Source organism: Podarcis muralis, chromosome 5, assembly GCF_964188315.1.
Source record: "Podarcis muralis chromosome 5, rPodMur119.hap1.1, whole genome shotgun sequence".
NCBI classification, from domain to species: Eukaryota; Metazoa; Chordata; class Lepidosauria; order Squamata; family Lacertidae; genus Podarcis; species Podarcis muralis.
Window position 1 is genome coordinate 54869493 of NC_135659.1, and position 17600 is coordinate 54887092.

The 17600-nt window shown below is 42.3% G+C and overlaps 1 protein-coding gene across 2 annotated transcripts; it reads right to left on the reverse strand.

Moving 5' to 3' along the window:
• Positions 1-2259: 2259 nt before the first annotated feature.
• Positions 2260-17591, reverse strand: PNPLA1 (patatin like domain 1, omega-hydroxyceramide transacylase). 2 transcript variants are annotated; one of them, XM_028733933.2, is made up of 9 exons: positions 16824-17591; positions 13959-14075; positions 10106-10338; positions 9528-9593; positions 8032-8241; positions 7513-7573; positions 6120-6356; positions 5651-5771; positions 2260-4958 (listed from the first exon to the last, which is right to left on the reverse strand). In XM_028733933.2, the coding sequence occupies exons 1-9, from the start codon at positions 16879-16881 to the stop codon at positions 4898-4900; spliced, it is 1164 nt and encodes a 387-aa protein (XP_028589766.2). In that variant the 5' UTR covers positions 16882-17591; the 3' UTR covers positions 2260-4897. The 2 variants fall into 2 exon arrangements, with proteins under 2 accessions (XP_028589766.2, XP_028589764.2); XM_028733931.2 differs by having other exon boundaries at positions 13959-17591.
• Between the last annotated feature and the right edge of the window lie 9 nt (positions 17592-17600).

Below are 17600 nucleotides of genomic sequence, written 5' to 3' on the forward strand. Positions count from 1 at the left end.
ATCACCACTGGGCTTTACTGTGAATGTGAGGCTGCCTTGAGTCCAACATTTCCGGGCACCGTTCACATGATGTTGCCCTCAACCAAACCCACCCACCTTTTTTGTAGAGTTTATTTGAATTTCCCTATCCTGGGAAACACCGAAAGGAAAGCAAAATCCAGACCTAATCCACCATTGCTTGGCTGCTAGGCAGGCTGCTGCGGTTTGATTTCTCTTTAGTTAAGGCGATACCAGAAAGATCTATGTGACCTGTGGGAAGTGGGGGTGGGATGCAGAATTTGTGTTTGCTCCCTTGTTTGGAGAGCAAAAGGAAAAGGAGAATGTTCACCTAATGTAAACCTGCTCACACAAAACATGTTTTGAAGAACAGGTTAGGCTCTGTTGCATCATTAGCTCCTGATATGTGCTGGTACTAGCTTTATCATGGTTCATAAAGCTTAAGTCCCATTTGAATGCAGCGTATCATTAGCATGCATAAATCTGTTACCTAACCATACCATACTTGCAAGGTTGTAAATCCCTTGAGTCATATGATGAATATATTCTGCATAAATTCTCTGCAAGTTGGAGTCAGACCTACAAGTTCATCCAGTTCAGTGTTGTCTGCACATACTGGCAGCACTCCCTATCAGTCCTATCTGCAGATGCCACTGTGGGTTGAACCCAAGACTTTCTGCATGCAAAGCAAGTGGTCTAACCACTGAGCTACAGGGCCAGTCCCATTGAGCTAGAGCCCTTATGCCTGGTCAGGCTGTTGGGCACCTAGGCTGGGGTTGTCTCTGTTTGTACAGAGCACCCGGTCGTTTCACAGACTATTGACCTGTACACCACTGCTTTATTCTTCCACTGCCACCAACCAGGTTTCTTCGGCTGAAATACTGAGTCTCAGTCAGGTTGTAAAGTCAACAACGAAGATTGGAGTTTATTGAAGAACAAACAAGTTTTAAATATGTTTAGAACGGTTTCTCAAATGCGAGCCCCTTAACTAGATATGGCACTATCTCACACTGTCACACTCTTCTCTCTCAGTTCTATCCCTGTCTCCCACTCTTAACTGTCACAACCGCTATATTCATCTTTTACTCGCTCTGTCTGACTCTGACTCCCCTATCTCCCAATGGTAAAAACCCTGGGCTAAGCCTCACAATCAGGTAGGCACCGCCTCTGAGCTTTCTCATTGGTCAGTCTACATTAACCATTCCCATCCCCCTGTACAAACATAATCACAAGGAATGGGCAAACGCCACATCCTCCTTCCGAGTTACATATCTGACAACGGGCGGAGATGTAGAGGTGGGTCTTTCTTTCCAAGCCCCTCCAACTGTGATGCTTTCTGAACCAGAGAGAGATTGGATCTGGATATCGCTGCAGGCAAGGCCCGTGTGCTGGGCTGCTGGGTTCTGGCACTCTGGAAGATGCTGCCATGTCAAGCCAGACTATAGCTCAGCGGCCGAAGATGTGTTATGGAAGGAGAAGGTTCCAGGTGGTGCTGGAGTGAAGTGGCCTCTGGGATGGGATACTTGCAGGCCTCCAGATGTTGCTGAACTACTGGTCCCATCATCCCTGGCCACTGGTCCTTGTGACTGGGGCTGATGGAAGTTGTAGTCCAACAGCATCTAGAGGCCACCATGTTGGTTACGCCTGCTCTAGGGTAGGAAAGATGCAGGGTGAAACTGTTGGCAGCTTTATTCCAGTGGCAGCACACCCACTGCAAAAATTCAAAATATAAGGACAATGTTGTAGGGACTGCCACTGTGGTAGCATTGTTTGGGCTCCCACCCCACAAGTCTGAGACCTTGGACCTAGTGGCAGATACAGGTGATTACCAACAAATTTGAAGGGAGAGGAGTTTGAGCCACATGTGGATACCAGTTGCAGAGGGCACCCTCTTTATAGTTCTCCACCAGAACAGCCCATTACAGTCAGCCACTGGACCAGTTTGAATGTACTGCAAAACCATCTTGTGTCTTGCAGTCTTAAAATTACTACACCCAAAATGCACTGCCATGTTTACGCTTTCCAGAATAGCCCAGCTGTTGTGAAACTGGGTAGCACAGCCAGTGGCGTAGTGTGGGTTGTCAGCACCCGGGGCAAGGCAAGTAATTTGCGCCCCCTAACCCGTGGATTTGCGCCCCCTAACCTGTGGATTTGCCCTAACCCCAGATGTTGCGCCCGGTGCGGCCGGCCCCCCCTGCACCCCCCACGCTACGCCACTGAGCACAGCAGCTGGTTCCTCAAAGAAGTTGCAAGAGAAACATCTGAAATAACAGGAACATTTTAATGAATATTGAACACATGTGGGCAATAGACCAAGGTCTTGTCCACCACGTTTACATTCTATGTCACTACTGCATGAGTTACTATAGCACAGATTATAGTTTAAAGCAGCCTCCCCCAACCTCGTGCAATAACAACCTTGAAAAATACAGAGTTTGGGGTGTGTCCCCCCTCCCCTTTGTTTTCTCTTCTGCACAGGTTCTGTTTCTCTTTCTCTTTCTTGTTTGTGTCTCACCATGTTTGGTGCATGTATACTGTATTTTTCGCTCCACAAGACGCACCTGACCATAAGACGCACCTAGTTTTTAGAGGAGGAAACCAAGAAAAAAAATATTCTGATCAAAACAGTGGATGTATGATTTTTGTGGTTCATGCTGTGGCCACAGACATGTGATTTGATGGTGAGTTTGGGGTAGCCCAATGCAAAAATCCTGAAGATCCATGTGAATCCATGCTTTGTAACCAGGTTTTTGAGCCATTGCGGCCCCACGCAACAGTGGGTGCGTGATTTTTTGTGAGCAGGCTATAGCCATGGACATGCTATGTGATCTGATGGTGAATTTGGTGTGACCCAATGCAAAAATCCTGAGGATCCATGGGCTTTTACCTCCGCCCTCTCAGGCAGCCTCCTTTATCTTTTTTTTTTTTTAAATAATAATTTTTATTAACCGGCCAATCACATCACATCACATAAATTCCGAATTACAAAGCCGAATTTTAAATTTTGTTGAGGGAACCCATATTTCAAGATCCGAAGGGGGATTCTGATCGTCTTCTTGCTACTGCGTTAATGTCCAAATCAGTCCAAATCAGTTTCCACATCACATCTTGTTCATATATTTTCTCTTTTTTTCTTTATGATCTCTTCTGATAGTCTCCTTAAGCCAATAAACACCAATAATAATCCTGTGTGAATTTTTCCGTTCTTCCAGTCCTCAAATCGAGATGGTTTCCATATATCATTGCCTTCATAGATAACAGCGCTCTTTCCATCATTAATTACAGAACTGTCGTTCTTAAGTCCCACTGAAGAGTTTCATCCACAATATAAAAACAGCTCTATTTCTCTATTTCTCCTCTCAGACTTAAGTCCTCCGACAGAACTTCCCAATATGGCGACGGTATTTTTAACTGCGTCATTCCAAAGCCCTTATACATTCCATGCTCTTCTTAAAACCTGCTCTGGTTCAAAAGTTTATCTCCACACAGCCTTAAATCCACAGCTTAAGTCCTTAAAATGACATTTCTGACTTGTGGGTGGGGGGGATTCTTGTTTAATCACATAAAGGAAAGAAAGGAAGTTTTTTTTCCCCTCCCCCATCAGTCCCTTTGCCATACCGAGTCTTGGCGTATCTTCTCATGATCTATACTTGTTCCTCCGACTCGTTTTGTTTTATCAGAGATCTCTTGTTAGCAGTCTTTACTCCCCCTTCTTCCTTGAAATATGTTCATTAGCTTCATCCAAATTATTTCTTTTGAAGTTCTTGCAGCTAGTGGAGCGGATCAGAGACGGCGTCCAGGAGTGCCGAAATCCCACAGGAGGGCATTGTGCCTAGTGCCCCCACAAATTCGGGGGTGGTATAGGGCACAGCAGGCAAGGGAAGTCTCCCACCATAATCCTGGGGGGGTAGGGAGGCTATTTACTCCCATCACAGCCTCCAATTTACCTCGTGTGGGTCGGAGAGATGCGCCCCTAGTGGTCCCTAGGCAGCCTCCTTTATCGTTAACGTCCCTATCTCCCTCACAATCGCTTACCGATCAGCTGCTTCCTTTCAACACTCCCTTCCCTCTTGTTTGCCTTAATGTCTTTTCCTTAGATGGAGCAGTTTTTTTGCTCCTCCTTTTATTCTAGTTTCTCTCGTCATTGCTTGAGTCTTCTTGTCTCCTCTCTTTACAAGTTCACTGCCTTTACCTCCCCCCTCCCAGGCAGCCTCCTTTATTGCTAGCGTCCCTTATCTCCCTCACAATCGCTTGCCGAACATTGGCTTTGTTTCAACACCCACTTCCCTCTTTCAAAAAAAGAAGAATGATCTGCTTTTCGGTCCTGGGCAATTCAGCTCCAGGGACCATTCATTCGCTCCATAAGACGCATAGGCATTTCCCCTTACTTTTTAGGAAGAAAAAAGTGCATCTTACGGAGTGAAAAATACAGTAGTTATGTACTTTTTGAACTTTCAATAAAGATGTTACACGCGTGCACACACAAAAAAAGATCTGACCTGCAGACTCACTCAAGGTTTTATGGGTTATTCTAGCAGTTGCCTACAGAAATGAAAATATATTTTCTTTTTTCTTCATAGCAGCACCTCAAATTTGAATAATTTAGAACCAATACAACATGGAGGGGGGATGGCCTGTCATTCTCTTGCCTCTGAGACCATGCATTGCTGAGCTTTGTGATGTCATGGACTATTTTATGCAGTTTGTAATAATTTGGGGAGGGGGAACCTATCACCCGCAGAATTTTGACAGGCAGCACACTTTCCATGTATGAAGGCAAAAGAGCTGGATGCTCTCTGCAGCAGTTTCAGATCCTTTCTGCCTTTGGTGAATCGTCTTTCATGCTTTAGAGAGCAATATGCTTTGTCAATACTTTGTTCCGGTTGCATCTGACAAACCATCACTTAGACCTTTTGAACTGTCTTCCAAACCAGCTGATCTCTTCAAAAACATGCCACAACCTTTAGAAGAAATGATACAGGATAAATCAAGGGAAAATTGGGAGCGAACACATTGCAAGCTTTGAGACTGGAGCCAGAGTCTATGTATAATATTACATTTGAAAACACCCTCATTTGAGGTACACACCTGCATCTAGGAGTCAAGACAATATAAAAAGCCTGAAGTTCTAAAGACCAAAGATCAAGAAGTTCTGTACTCACTAAGGATTTCCATTCTTGGGGTCCTATACTAAAAGGCCTTGATCCCACCTATATCTATCAGTTTGGGCCAGACTACATTCTGCATACAAATGCAGGAGACAGGAACTCAATGACACCTTTTAAACAGGAAAACCAATTTGGGAGAGGGTGACTGGGAAGTAGAGAAAGAGCAGGTGGGGAAAGGGTTAAGCGCACGCCTGACCCTCCCACCTCCTCTCCACACATAGATTGACACAGTTCTAAATCTTATAAATTCCTTATAAAATTGCAGTCAAATATCAACAATTAAGAACCACCATTTCCTCTAGCCAATCAGAGGCTGTCTGCTTGGTTGGGTTGGTTGGTTTTTTAAATAAACCATACACTAGACAAAGAAATACCTAAGTATATTTCTGATCCAATCAACACAAAATTCACTCTTCTTGCTAAGTCATTGCTGAAACAATTAAAAATCAAACCCCATTCAAGAATCTCATCTAGGAAATCCTTACCTTTTACAGAAAGACCATGCCGCTCTTATAGAAGGTTTAATGGATGTAATTTGTTGCAATATGAATCTTGTTACCATACTTAGCAATCCGGGTGTTTTCTGCATTTGTAAGATAGCTGAAGCTACATCCAACGGGGTATGAAAATAATAATAGTGATGGAATTAATGATTTATAGAAAAGAAAAATCAGATTACACACACAAATCTCCACAATGTATTTCCCTAGCAGCAGCTATTAAATGACTGGGAAATCCAATTGTCCAAGTAAGGGAGACATGGCAGAAATATATATAACGATACATTGCGCGAAGACAGTGTATAGCATAATACTAGGACCTGGTGGTACAATATGTTCAATCTGTACTCTTCTGTTTTGGTTTGAAAGAGTTTTACTTGTTTTGATTATTGTGTAAATTGTTTTACTTGCTTTTACAGTCTGTACTATTGCAGTCTGCATCTGGGTTTCTCACCTTTCGGACAATGCAGAGACAGTTGTGGCAATAGTCTGCTGCCTGCTCTATGGACTGTACCATTCTTACAATTAGAGGGCTTGGAGAAGTCTTTAGGAACTGTCCTGATAGGCGTGCTGAGAACGTCCATCTTTGGTTGTTGGCAGGAAGCCGCTTGACCAGCATGGAACAACTCTTTTTTACTGAAGACACCAAGAAATTCAACTGTTTTGGCACGAGAGCAGATTTCAAAAATATCTGACAAGAAATAATCAAAGAAACAATCAAATACGTAACAAGAAATAATCAAATATGCAAAGTAATACAAATGGCATTTTTAAGAACAGAAAAATATCTAAGGGGTTTATAAGCTATATTGGCTACGCCCTTCCCACAAATCGGGTAAAAGTGAGAGCATATTGCTTATGAGACCAACTCTTCTTAAAATGCTAGAAGCAAACTCCAGAGTTACATAGACCTCTTCTCCAGATGTAAGTCTTCAAAAGGAGGGGGAAATAGATGTTGCATAATGAGCAAAATCTGCTGGTTTTGGGGTGGGGTGGGGTGCGCAGAGTTGGTTGGCTGAGATTTTAAGGCACAGATAGTTACTCATAGGTGGCTATTATGCCTCAATCAAGTCCAGTTTGGCCATTCTCATGTAAATGTTACTTCCAATGACAAAGGAGCTTTGAGACAGGCATTTATTTGCTTGCTACTGGTGTAAGCAAGGGGTGTTTGTTTGTTTGTTTGTTTTTGTAGCATCTGCCTGACCAAAATGCTAGCCTGGATCCCCCCACAATTTAATTAGGATTTATGCAGAAAATTATTTATTTCAAATGTGATATCTTTTTTAAAAAAAACAAAAACCACCAAAACCCTCTCCAGCCAAGCAGCTGTCTGCTATAACTGAACAACCTGTTTGCAATATTAAGCCCCCATCTGGAAGCACCCAAAGATAAGTGTTAAATGCTGTTAAGTCCATAATCGTCTTTCACACTGAAGAAAAAGTTACAGTCCAGAATAAACAGACCAATCTCCTATGTACAGAAGAATAATACCCTTAAATCTGGAGTCTAAATCACACACCAGCTTCAATGTGGCTTTCTCCTAGGCCAAGTGAAGAAAGGGGGTTGGGTTTATGGAGTCTGGACAGTGTACTCTTAATTCACTGTGCCTGTGAAAACAGAATAATGCTGTCCTCACATTACAGCTGTGATTGCGGTATAGAAATCTCTCCAGAAATATATAATGCTGTTTACTTGTGTTCAGAGGCACAACTTTGGGCCAAAGATTGGGGCGGCAGCGATGCAACACATGCGTAATGTCGTGCCTATGACATCACACACACGTCATCAGGAGGAGGCGCATTGTCAGGAGGAGTCATGTAACACTTTATGAGCCATGTAGCACTTACTGTTTCTGTGCAAGAAGAGAATGGCATCCAGATATCCTTGTGAATAAAAGTCATTCAAAACCTAGGAAAAGGCATGCAATGCGTCAAAATAATCTTGGACAATGGGACTGTTCCAATTGTCAGTGGTGTAAGAGAAGACTGATGTTAAATGTAAGCACTAAATTTATTTAAATTATATTTAAATGTTAAGAAATCTTTATCGTATGTAAGTTGTATTCTTTGAATGTGCCTCATGGTTAACAGTGCTCTTTTGAGTTCATTCCCCACCAGTGAAAAACCCTTTTAAAAAGCAGTGCATCCAAATATGGCAATTAGATCAAAGTCTGGCAATTTGAACACAGAACTTTTCAGACTGTATAAAATAAGTGCTTGTACTCCAGCGAGCCTTTGCTGGCATCCCCTCCCCCTTTCGGTGCTCTTCCCCACCCAATATTTGTAAGCCATTTCTTAATTCTACTCCCTCATCTTTCTTGACAGACTGACGGACAACATAATAACCAGACAATTGAGGAAACCTACCCCGCAGTTGGGTGGAAATATGGCATAGCTAATTCTGCACAAGTTCTCTATGGATATCTGAATGGTGCAGTTTGCGATATGAAAGCCGTAGAACATTGCTGGGCAGTTCCGAGGGCAGATGTCAGTCTCTCCTGTGAAAGGAGACACGGTGATGGCAGTCTCCAAGTCGGAACAAGGCTGCAAGTTAGTGAAACCTCCATCAACGTACCGCTGCAAGAAAGCAACAGGGGTGTTTCAAGATAATTGCGTTAGGCAAATGCAGCACAGCTGAAGCAGAACTAGTACTTTGAAAGGTTAGCAGGAAAAAAAGCTGCATTCTAATACTGCTACTGTTGATTAAATTGCTTGGATCTCTAATAGCAAGTCACCATCGGATTCTTTCTTTTGCTGTAAAATATTTCTTGATGTTTTGTTGTTTTTTTTAAATTGCTTGTGTTTTTACTTGAGTGGATAAAAGTTGGTTTAAAATCTATATACCGCCTGATGGTTAAAAAAAGAGAAAGCCTCAAAGCGGTTAACAAAACGATAAAAGAAGAAAATGAAGATAAATTTACAGCATTAGTTTAAAGCGTGCAAAAAGTTAGAATAATAAAACAAGTTAAAATTCACATCCACTTTCTAAGCTCCTTGTATAAACTTATTGTAACTGAAAGGCAATTGCTATTTATAGAATTCATGTATCTGTGGTATCCCTGAAGGCGAGGCTTTTTCTTTTTTATCTTTTCTTTTGGTAAAAAGTTAGGTACTGGCTGGCACTCACACCTTGCTGTGGGTTCCAGCACAAAATGACTGCCATTACAACACAAAAGAAAAGAGGTAATGGTGCTTCATACCAGAGAGTATCAGAACACAAAAAAGCACTGCTGGAAGGCCCACCTAGTTCTCAGTCAGTGAAGCTTCATGGTACAGTGGTACCTCGGGTTAAGTACTTAATTCGTTCTGGAGGTCCGTTCTTAACCTGAAACTGTTCTTAACCTGAAGCACCACTTTAGCTAATGGGGCCTCCCGCTGCCGCTGCACCGCCGGAGCCCAATTTCTGTTCTTATCCTGAAGCAAAGTTCTTAACCTGAAGCACTATTTCTGGGTTAGCGGAGTCTGTAACCTGAAGCGTATTTAACCTCAGGTACCACTGTTAGTATTGCAAAACATAGCTTGCATACATAGCTTGCATACATTGCAAAACATAGCTTGCAGGACATTCCACTGTTAGTATTGCAAACATAGCTTGCATACTCTCCAACACCCAGGGGATCCAAATTGGGACACTCGTTTTTTTGGTCCCGAGCTCTCGCAGGAGCCAGCTAACTCACGCCAGAGCACTGGGACCAAAAAAAGGGGACATTCTGGGATCTAATCAGAAGCCGGGATGGCTTCTGTACTTCTAGGATGTTCTGCTTAAATCGGAACGGTTGAGCACTATAAGTTTGTGCGTGTATTAGACAGCATGAAAAGACAGAATAACCAGCCTTCTCTAGGATGGTGCTAAATAAACTCACCACACCTCGGAAGGAGGGAGGGATGAAGCCAGCATAGATTGGGATAAAGCAACTGCAAACCAATGCCTGTGGGAAGAGAAAGAATATCTGTGTGTTGTGGAGGCATTAGATGGATAGAAGCAATTCTATCATATTCTTCATTTAAAGGGACAAGCTGGTGAACTTTAGTGGCTAAGCCAGAAAGTCCTTGAAATTCAAACCTTGATTCTGCTATGAACTCACAAAGTATTTTTATTATTACCTGCCCCTCACCCCATGGTCCCAGGGTGGATCACAACAATTAAAACACTTTAACAATTAAAGTACTTTATTCATTACAGGATATTTATTGAGGGTTACACACACACACACACACACACACACACACACACACACACCAATCAAGCAGTATATAAATTTCATGAAATTATTATTTTTTAAAATCCATTTTATTACCTTGATGTTAATTTAAGTATTATTTTAATCTTATTTTCATCCCATAGAAAAGGAACTGTGTAATTACCTGAAATTGCAGTGAAAAATACTATAAAGAGCTTTGAAAAACAAAAAAATAAAATAAAAAATGAACTTTTTGTCACCTGGATAAGCTCCTCTTTGGAACTGTACTCAGAAACCACAACATTTTGGCCATCTACCAGACGGGTGAGAGAAACATAAAGCCGCCCTGTGGCCATCTGGTGAGAGTTCTCTGGCAGAATTTGGTGCAGTCTTTTCTGCAGGATACGAACCACACTGCAACCAGGGGCAAGAGGGCCAATTATGGGCTTCCTGGTATCTTGTGCAGCCCTGTAGAAAAACCTTTTTACATCATCTGGCAGAGGAGAAAAAACAAGCATTTATTAGAAAATGGCGGACAGGATTATTAGAATCACCTGTTATTAAATTATGCTCTCGGTTGTTTATAAGAATAGTTATCCCCACATTCCCTCCCATTCTTGCTATCTTGACAAATGCAGAGCTGGGACCAGGCATCTGCAGATATGACTTCCAGCTCTGCCCTTCTTCTGAACTGTTGAACTTAACACCATGATGGGGGAGATGGGTCGCAATTAGATATGAACTGCTGACTGAAGCCTACATATGAAAATCCATGTTATTTAAAGCATGCTAAAACAATTAACAGGTAGCTGGAAGGGACAATTACTCATGCACATGCCACAGAAGCTAATTTGTGTTCCATGTGGGGAAATGAACAAAAATAATACAGAGTTCATTCGCAAACCATTATAATGTTCCTTCATGTTCTCCCACAACCAGTATTCAGACATATACTGTCTCTGATACTGGAGGTAACATCTCGCTATGAGTTTGTGGATGCCTTGACTCCCCTAAATTGGTTTAATGGGTGTTGGAGTTTAATCAGTGCTTGGGGTATTAAGCAGTATCAAAAAACAGTTTCTCCATGTGCAAGAAATTGCCTGGGAGAAAGAAGAGGAGCCATTAGCAGGGAACAAAGACAGGGAGATGGACTGTTAGCAAAGCAAGACTGCCAGCAAATGAGGAGAGCTCCTCCCTGAACTCTGAGATGGTGAACAGAGACAAAAGGAGAGGATTGGATTTAGGATTTGAGTGGGCTGTGAGATCATCGAGGGGAAAGGGGTCAGGCTGTGAACGCGGAAAGCTGAAGAGCAGGGGACTAGCAGTTGACTCTGAGGCTGCAGCAATGGGAGAAACAGGACTCACTTGGGGTGTAAAGCTGGGAGCCCCTCCATCATACGCTCAGGTTGTATATATGCATAAATAAACCATATATCATAAAGACACAACAGTCTCAGCTGTGCCTCATTCCCAACAAAACACCAACCCTGATTAAGTGCCTGGAACCCCTGAGATCTCACACTGCAGTGGCGTGTAAGAATATATAGGCAACATGACCACTGGTAGCCTTAGCCTCCCTGAATTTGTCTAATCTTAGGGTGGTGATCTGAAAACAGGCCTTTTTCTGTTTTCCCCTGTGCTGTGGAATGCCCTTCCCTCTGCCATACGTGATGAAGTAACCATTAGTTGCCACAGACGTCTGGTGATAACTTTCCCTGGCCCATAAGAATGGACCCTGTTTTACATGTTCAAATCCTCTGGATTTCCATTTTATTTGCTTTTCTGTGCTTTTATATTGCTATTATACTAGTTTGAGGGTTTTTTGTTTTTGTTTGAATAATATATTGTTTGGATCTTTGAGATACTTTTTGAACTATTAAGGCAGTTTATAAATGCTTTTAGATAAGTAAATAAAGAAAATAACGCTTTTATAAATCAACAGTTGTAAATCATTAGCAAGACCATTGTTGCACCTGCCTGAGAGGGAAAATGCCACTTGCAATGCAAATGTTTGTCTGGTAACTGGTAAAGGCATAGAGCAGAGCGTTCCAAACTCTTCAAGTTGGTGACACACTTTTTGAACATGCATCATTTCGCGACACAGTAATTCAGTTTTGCATCACTTTTTGACATGGTAATTCAGTTTTACTAGCAAACTGGAGATTAAACGAACCCTTTCCAGCCCCAGGAGGAGCTCAGGGAGCGTTTGTGCAACACACATTGCAGCCTACACACTAATGTGTCACAACGCAGTTTGATATTGTTATCAATCAGCTTACATGCACAATCATAGGCGCTTCTGCATTTCTTTGCCGTAATAGCCACTGAGATGACCAAACTAGTTCAGCTCACATGCTATGTCTGGGAGTTGCTTTAGAAAGATGGAACATGTCGCCAGACAGATTAGATTGATCAAAAATACTTGTGTCCTAAGCATACTGGGATACCCAGGAATTAGAACAGTTAAAGATGTTTGAGTAGATATTAAGGGAGGGTGACTTAACGACTAATGCATAACAAGTTCATGTAGGGTCGTGATTGGCTAAGTCACTGAAATACAGCTAGAAAAGCAAATTCTGAATTTTAAGTTCTGGGAAACATTGACTTTCTTGTGGCCTGGAGTCAAAACTAAGGCTGCCATCTGCACTATACCATTCAAGCAGTAACATACCACTTGAAACTGTCATGACTTCCACCCAACAATCCTGGGAGCTGTAGTTTTTAATGGCTCTGAGAGTTGTTAGGAGACGTGAGGAATTTGGCAAGGGAAGCTTTTCCTACGATGCGTACAAGTATCCAGAAGGAAAAAATATGTGTCTTGCTGAAAGACCTGGGGCATTATTGGCATGGCAGCATAAGTCTGTCCCCGCCCATTCCCTTGGCAATTCCTGTTGGGGTGCCAGCACGTTGTGTAAACCGAAACATGGGAAGCAGCTGTTTATGTAGCAAGGACTGGATTTTATCTATGTTTCATGGGAACTAACAGACATAAATTCATTAAACAAGCAAAGGGGTAAGCTCTGGGAAGCTAGGGGTGCATGTTACAACATTGCAATGTAACTAGGAGCCTTTTTAAACTGAAGAGTGGGTCGAAAATACTTTAAAAAAACTAAATGGACAGATGCCAATACTCTGCGTCCCTGGGTAAATATCAGACCCTCCAAGTGTCCCTATTTTCCAATGGACAGTCCCAGATTTACAGAAGCCACTGTAGCTTCTGATTTGATCCCAGAATGTCCTGCTTTTCCTTAGGATGTCCCTATTTTCATCAGAGAAATGTTGGAGGGCATGGAGTTATGTGACCCCCCCGAGCCAAGGAGATAATTAACTATACAACCTTTGAAGACATCTGAAGGCAGCCCTGTATAGGGAAGTTCTTAAATGTTTAATGTTCCGCTATGTTTTTATTTATGTTGGAAGCTGATAAGAGCGGCTGGGGCAACCCAGTCAGATGGACGGGGTATGTAACAAACAACGACAACAACTTTTGTTATTGGATAGGACATCCCTATTTTTATCGGATAAATGTTGGAGGTTATAAGATATCTTATCACTGGTTTATCAAAGCAGCTTCCTTACCATAAGGGCAACTGAGAGGAAACACACTAAGATCTGAAATGATACCTGAGCACTCACAATTATACCTTTTTTAAAAAGATTCTTAAAGTATTCAGATACATGCATGCCCCTGAGTAAGAGAACAATATTGCAAAGTTAAAAGCTCTAAGTCAAACAGTTGGACAGATACCCTGGTGCAAATTGATTACAATATATTCTTCAGGGCTATCCAATCTCCCGAGTAGGTGTTCAGAAATCTGCAGTCAGTTAAAGAACATGTTGGGATATCTGTTTAATAAATCATTCTATATCTATTAAAATTGGGTTTTTTCTTGTTGGATATATTTGCATGGGAATCTGAGGTATTATTCCTGTCTTTATATAACAGTGCACTCTCACAGCATTACCTCTGTATGCTGCACTAAAAGAAGAAAGTTTGAGGGCTCAACTTCTCCCCAAGTCCCACCCAATAAATTTTGCAGTGAATTACCTAGTTAACAGACACAAATGCATATAAGTACATCTAGAACAAGCCAAACCAAATCAAGTGCTTACCCAGATTAAGTTCACACACCACAGCTGCTGCTATGATTGAGCCAGATGATGCTCCATATATTTTTGGCGCAGACCTCAATATTCCAGGCGCAAGTTCCAAGAAGCCCCGGATCACACCTATTTCATAAACAGCAAGAAAACCACTAGCTCCAAAAGAAAAAGACAATGGGGCACCAGACATGCTTAAATCCACTTCAGCCATCTTCAGTAGAACATATCCAGAATTGCCAATCTCTTCTTATGCAAAGCTCCCTTTTTATCTAAACGTCATCAATGCAATCAGGAGAGAATGAGTCACAGGTCTCCCTGCTCAGTACCAGCCCTCATAAAGTGCATTTTTAAAAACTGCTTTTGTTTTGTATCCACAGCCATGTCTCAACTACTTTTCTGGCTAAAAATACTGTTGTGCAGCTATCAAAGTAGCTTTAGAGCAGTGCGGGTATGTCTGTCATCTTCTTTTCTGCATCAGACTGAAGCTCTTGTTTTTGGATAATAAATCCTGCATGTTCTAGTTGTTAGTCTTGCATCAAGTAGCCGGAGCTTGTCTTGCATTTCCTTTGCAGTCTCCACCCCACCCCACCCTCATTTTCCCCCTCTTGGGTCTTCTTCGAGAGTGTTTTTCTAAATTGGATTTTCTCACAATCTCTTCTTAGGAACAGCTCAACACTGAATGAGTAGAGCTTTGTGCAAGGAACTCAGACGCAGTAGCTGTTGTCCAGTGGATTACACAGAAGGCAGGGCTAGGTTATCTTTGAAAACTTACTGAATTAACTCTGCACTTTATAATCTTGGAATAATATTGTTATGAGTTTGGTGGGGGCTGGGATAGGCTTCTAATTCCTGGGTCCAGCAAGTGTTAAAATCGAAGCAAGGATTCAAATTACTGAAAGGCTATTGCTTTCGTCTGTTTACCTGCCTGTATGCTAATTGAAAATTGGATAAAAACAGTGCCTCAGTCAGATTAAGCTCATTGGGGCAATCCTGAGTTACCCGTAGTGCAAAGGAAAGGATGAACAGAAAGGCGAGGATCAATGTTTTTATTCAAATTGTCCAGTGGCTTATAGCGTCAAATAGGAAGCCTTTTCCCAGAATTTCCTACAGGTGAGCTGGAGTGTTTCCTTGGCTGCGGACTGTAAGGAGGATGTGGTGACAGTGAGGACATATACCCAAAACCCACAGCAAGCCGCTTTACTATCCCACAGCCCATTTCCTGCAGATGAACTGGAATACAGTGGTACCTTGGGTTACAGACGCTTCAGGTTACAGACTCCGCTAACCCAGAAATAGTACCTCGAGTTAAGAACTTTGCCTCAGGATGAGAACAGAAATCGTACTTTGGCAGTGCAGTGGCAGCAGGAGGCCCCATTGGCTAAAGTGGTACCTCAGGTTAAGAACAGTTTCAGGTTAAGAATGGACCTCCAGAACGAATTAAGTTCTTAACCACTGTAGTTCCTTAGCTGAGATAACCAGAGTGGCAGGTTCAGTTACTGAAAATCCTCATTCCAAAGAAAGACTTTTTCACTACTATGCTTCTCAATTTAAAATCAATGGATTGTGATGCTCCTACTGGAAAAAGTGCAGGGAGTCATTTATGACGAATTTCTGCTGCCCACTGGAACTAAGAGCTGCAGGGGATAAGGCAATGTCAGGAGCTTTTGCTGGATCTCAGCCCCTCTCACCACCAGATCCAACTCATTTAATGATTGGCTTAATTCATGATGTGACTTGGGCTTGGCATAGTACAAAACTGTGTAATGTTGCATTAAAATTCTTCCACGGTATTACTTACATATACACAGGGTTGTTTTATGAAAATATTATTTTTCTCAGAATTAAACTGTTTGTTCTAGAACTATGTGGTTTGGTTTAAAAACTGTGAAGCCCTGATACGTCTCTGCTAGTTTCTGTAATATTTCATAAATATTATATCAGGCTTGGGGTTGTATCCAACACAGTGTGAGTGAAGTTCTACTTATGCAGTGGGGCTTCCATTTCATCTCCTCTCTATGCATGCCCACAAAATCTGCTCCAGAGGGTCCCCCAACCCCTCCAAGCTGATTCTGAGGCAGTGCCAGGGGATGCTGAAGAGGACAGGAGTACGAGGGAAATCTGTTGCACGCATGGAGCTACGCCACTGGATGTGGTCAGGAGTATGATATTTTAAGATCTCTCAAAGTTGTCTGATCACAATGGAAACTGGTGCTAAACAAACCAACATTCATCTTTTTTTCCTTTTGCAAATAGCAGGGGCCTAACTCTTAAGGGAGATCACTGCAGGGGCAAAGGTTTAAGAACTCTTGCTCCCACTCCCACAATACCACCTTCCATCTGGCCCAGGGCCCTTCCCCCTGCCCCTCAACCAGTCATTTGTTAAACAAAAAAAGTTATGCATTGCCAAAATACATGATAAAGTGAAATCTTGCTTGACCTTTATTTTCAATGCATATTGACAAGATAAATCACCATGAGGAAAGTATCTAAGACTGATGTCAAAAATCACACCGATCTGTGCAGATGTGCTACCTTCAAGTCCCCTCCCAAGAAGACATATTATGAAAACCCTATTCATGTGTGCTTAAAGTGGATAAGGAATGTGATACACTGTATCTAGCATGATTATATAAAATTATTATTATCATTTTCTCTCCCTGCAACCTACACTTGTTTATATTGCTTACCTTAATAGTATGATTTATAGTATAAGAGTTTGCTGCCTGTAAGACTTGTGACAAAGCAACAAGACTAAAAGCTTTGGGTTCATGGTTCTGGTACTAGGCTTATTTATAAAAATATTTATATAGTGCTATTTCATTTTTAAAAAATCAAAGTGCTTGACAACAATAGTACATAAAACCAGACACTGACCCACTGAAATCAATGGACTTTCCACTTCATTAGATGTATGCATGTACAGTGTGTACATATCTATATCCAACACGCACGCACGTCAAAAGGTAAGGAGAGAAAATTTAAGTTACGAGGTTCCTGGGAAGCAAAGCCCATGCAAAATTGTAGACTGACAAAATACAGCTAGCGAAACCTACAGCCGACCTGCCAGGAAATCCTTAATGATCCACCATGATTTGTATCTCAAAACCCTGAGCTGTGTCACCTCCTCTAGAGCAGGAGCGTGGACTTTAGGCTCGTAGGTTCCCCTTTGCTTCTCCCTAGTGCCCCTAGGCTCGCCAGTGGGAACCAAGTGCCAAACAGCGGCTCAGAAAGTGGGAAGCGAAGGGCTCCTGCAAGGCACACATTGCCGCTGTCTTCAGTCCCAGAACTGGAGCTCGCACACAAAAACCTGTTCCTGTTTGTCCTCCTCCACCCGGTCTTCCTAATCTCGGCAGCCAAAATTAAGAAGGGAAGGAGAGGACTGCCGCGCACGACAATCTACCCGGGGGGTCACTCAAGAGATCCATCTACGAGTATCCCGATCTACTTTCTGCCTGCCCTACTATAATCTAAATTTATACAGCTACTTGAATTTCCCGTTGCCAATGGCGGAGTGGAGGGCAGGTATTTTAATTACCGGCTCTTTATTTAAAGCTCTGGAGAGCCTTGACTGCAAGAGCCAGTGAGCGCAAAAACCCAGCCTGTTCCGTACAGAAACTCCACTCGCCCCGAGTCCCACCTCCCTCCTTCCCC

Coding starts and splice junctions, on each gene's coding strand:
- PNPLA1 (XM_028733931.2), bottom strand. CDS start 14,160: ATGGCTGAAGTGGATTTAAGCATGTCTGGTGCCCCATTGTCTTTTTCT. Junction 7,574..8,031: donor TATTTCCACCCAACTGCGGG/GTAGGTTTCCTC, acceptor GCCTTTTCCTAG/GTTTTGAATGACTTTTATTC. Junction 5,772..6,119: donor GTCTCTGCATTGTCCGAAAG/GTGAGAAACCCA, acceptor CGTTGGATGTAG/CTTCAGCTATCTTACAAATG.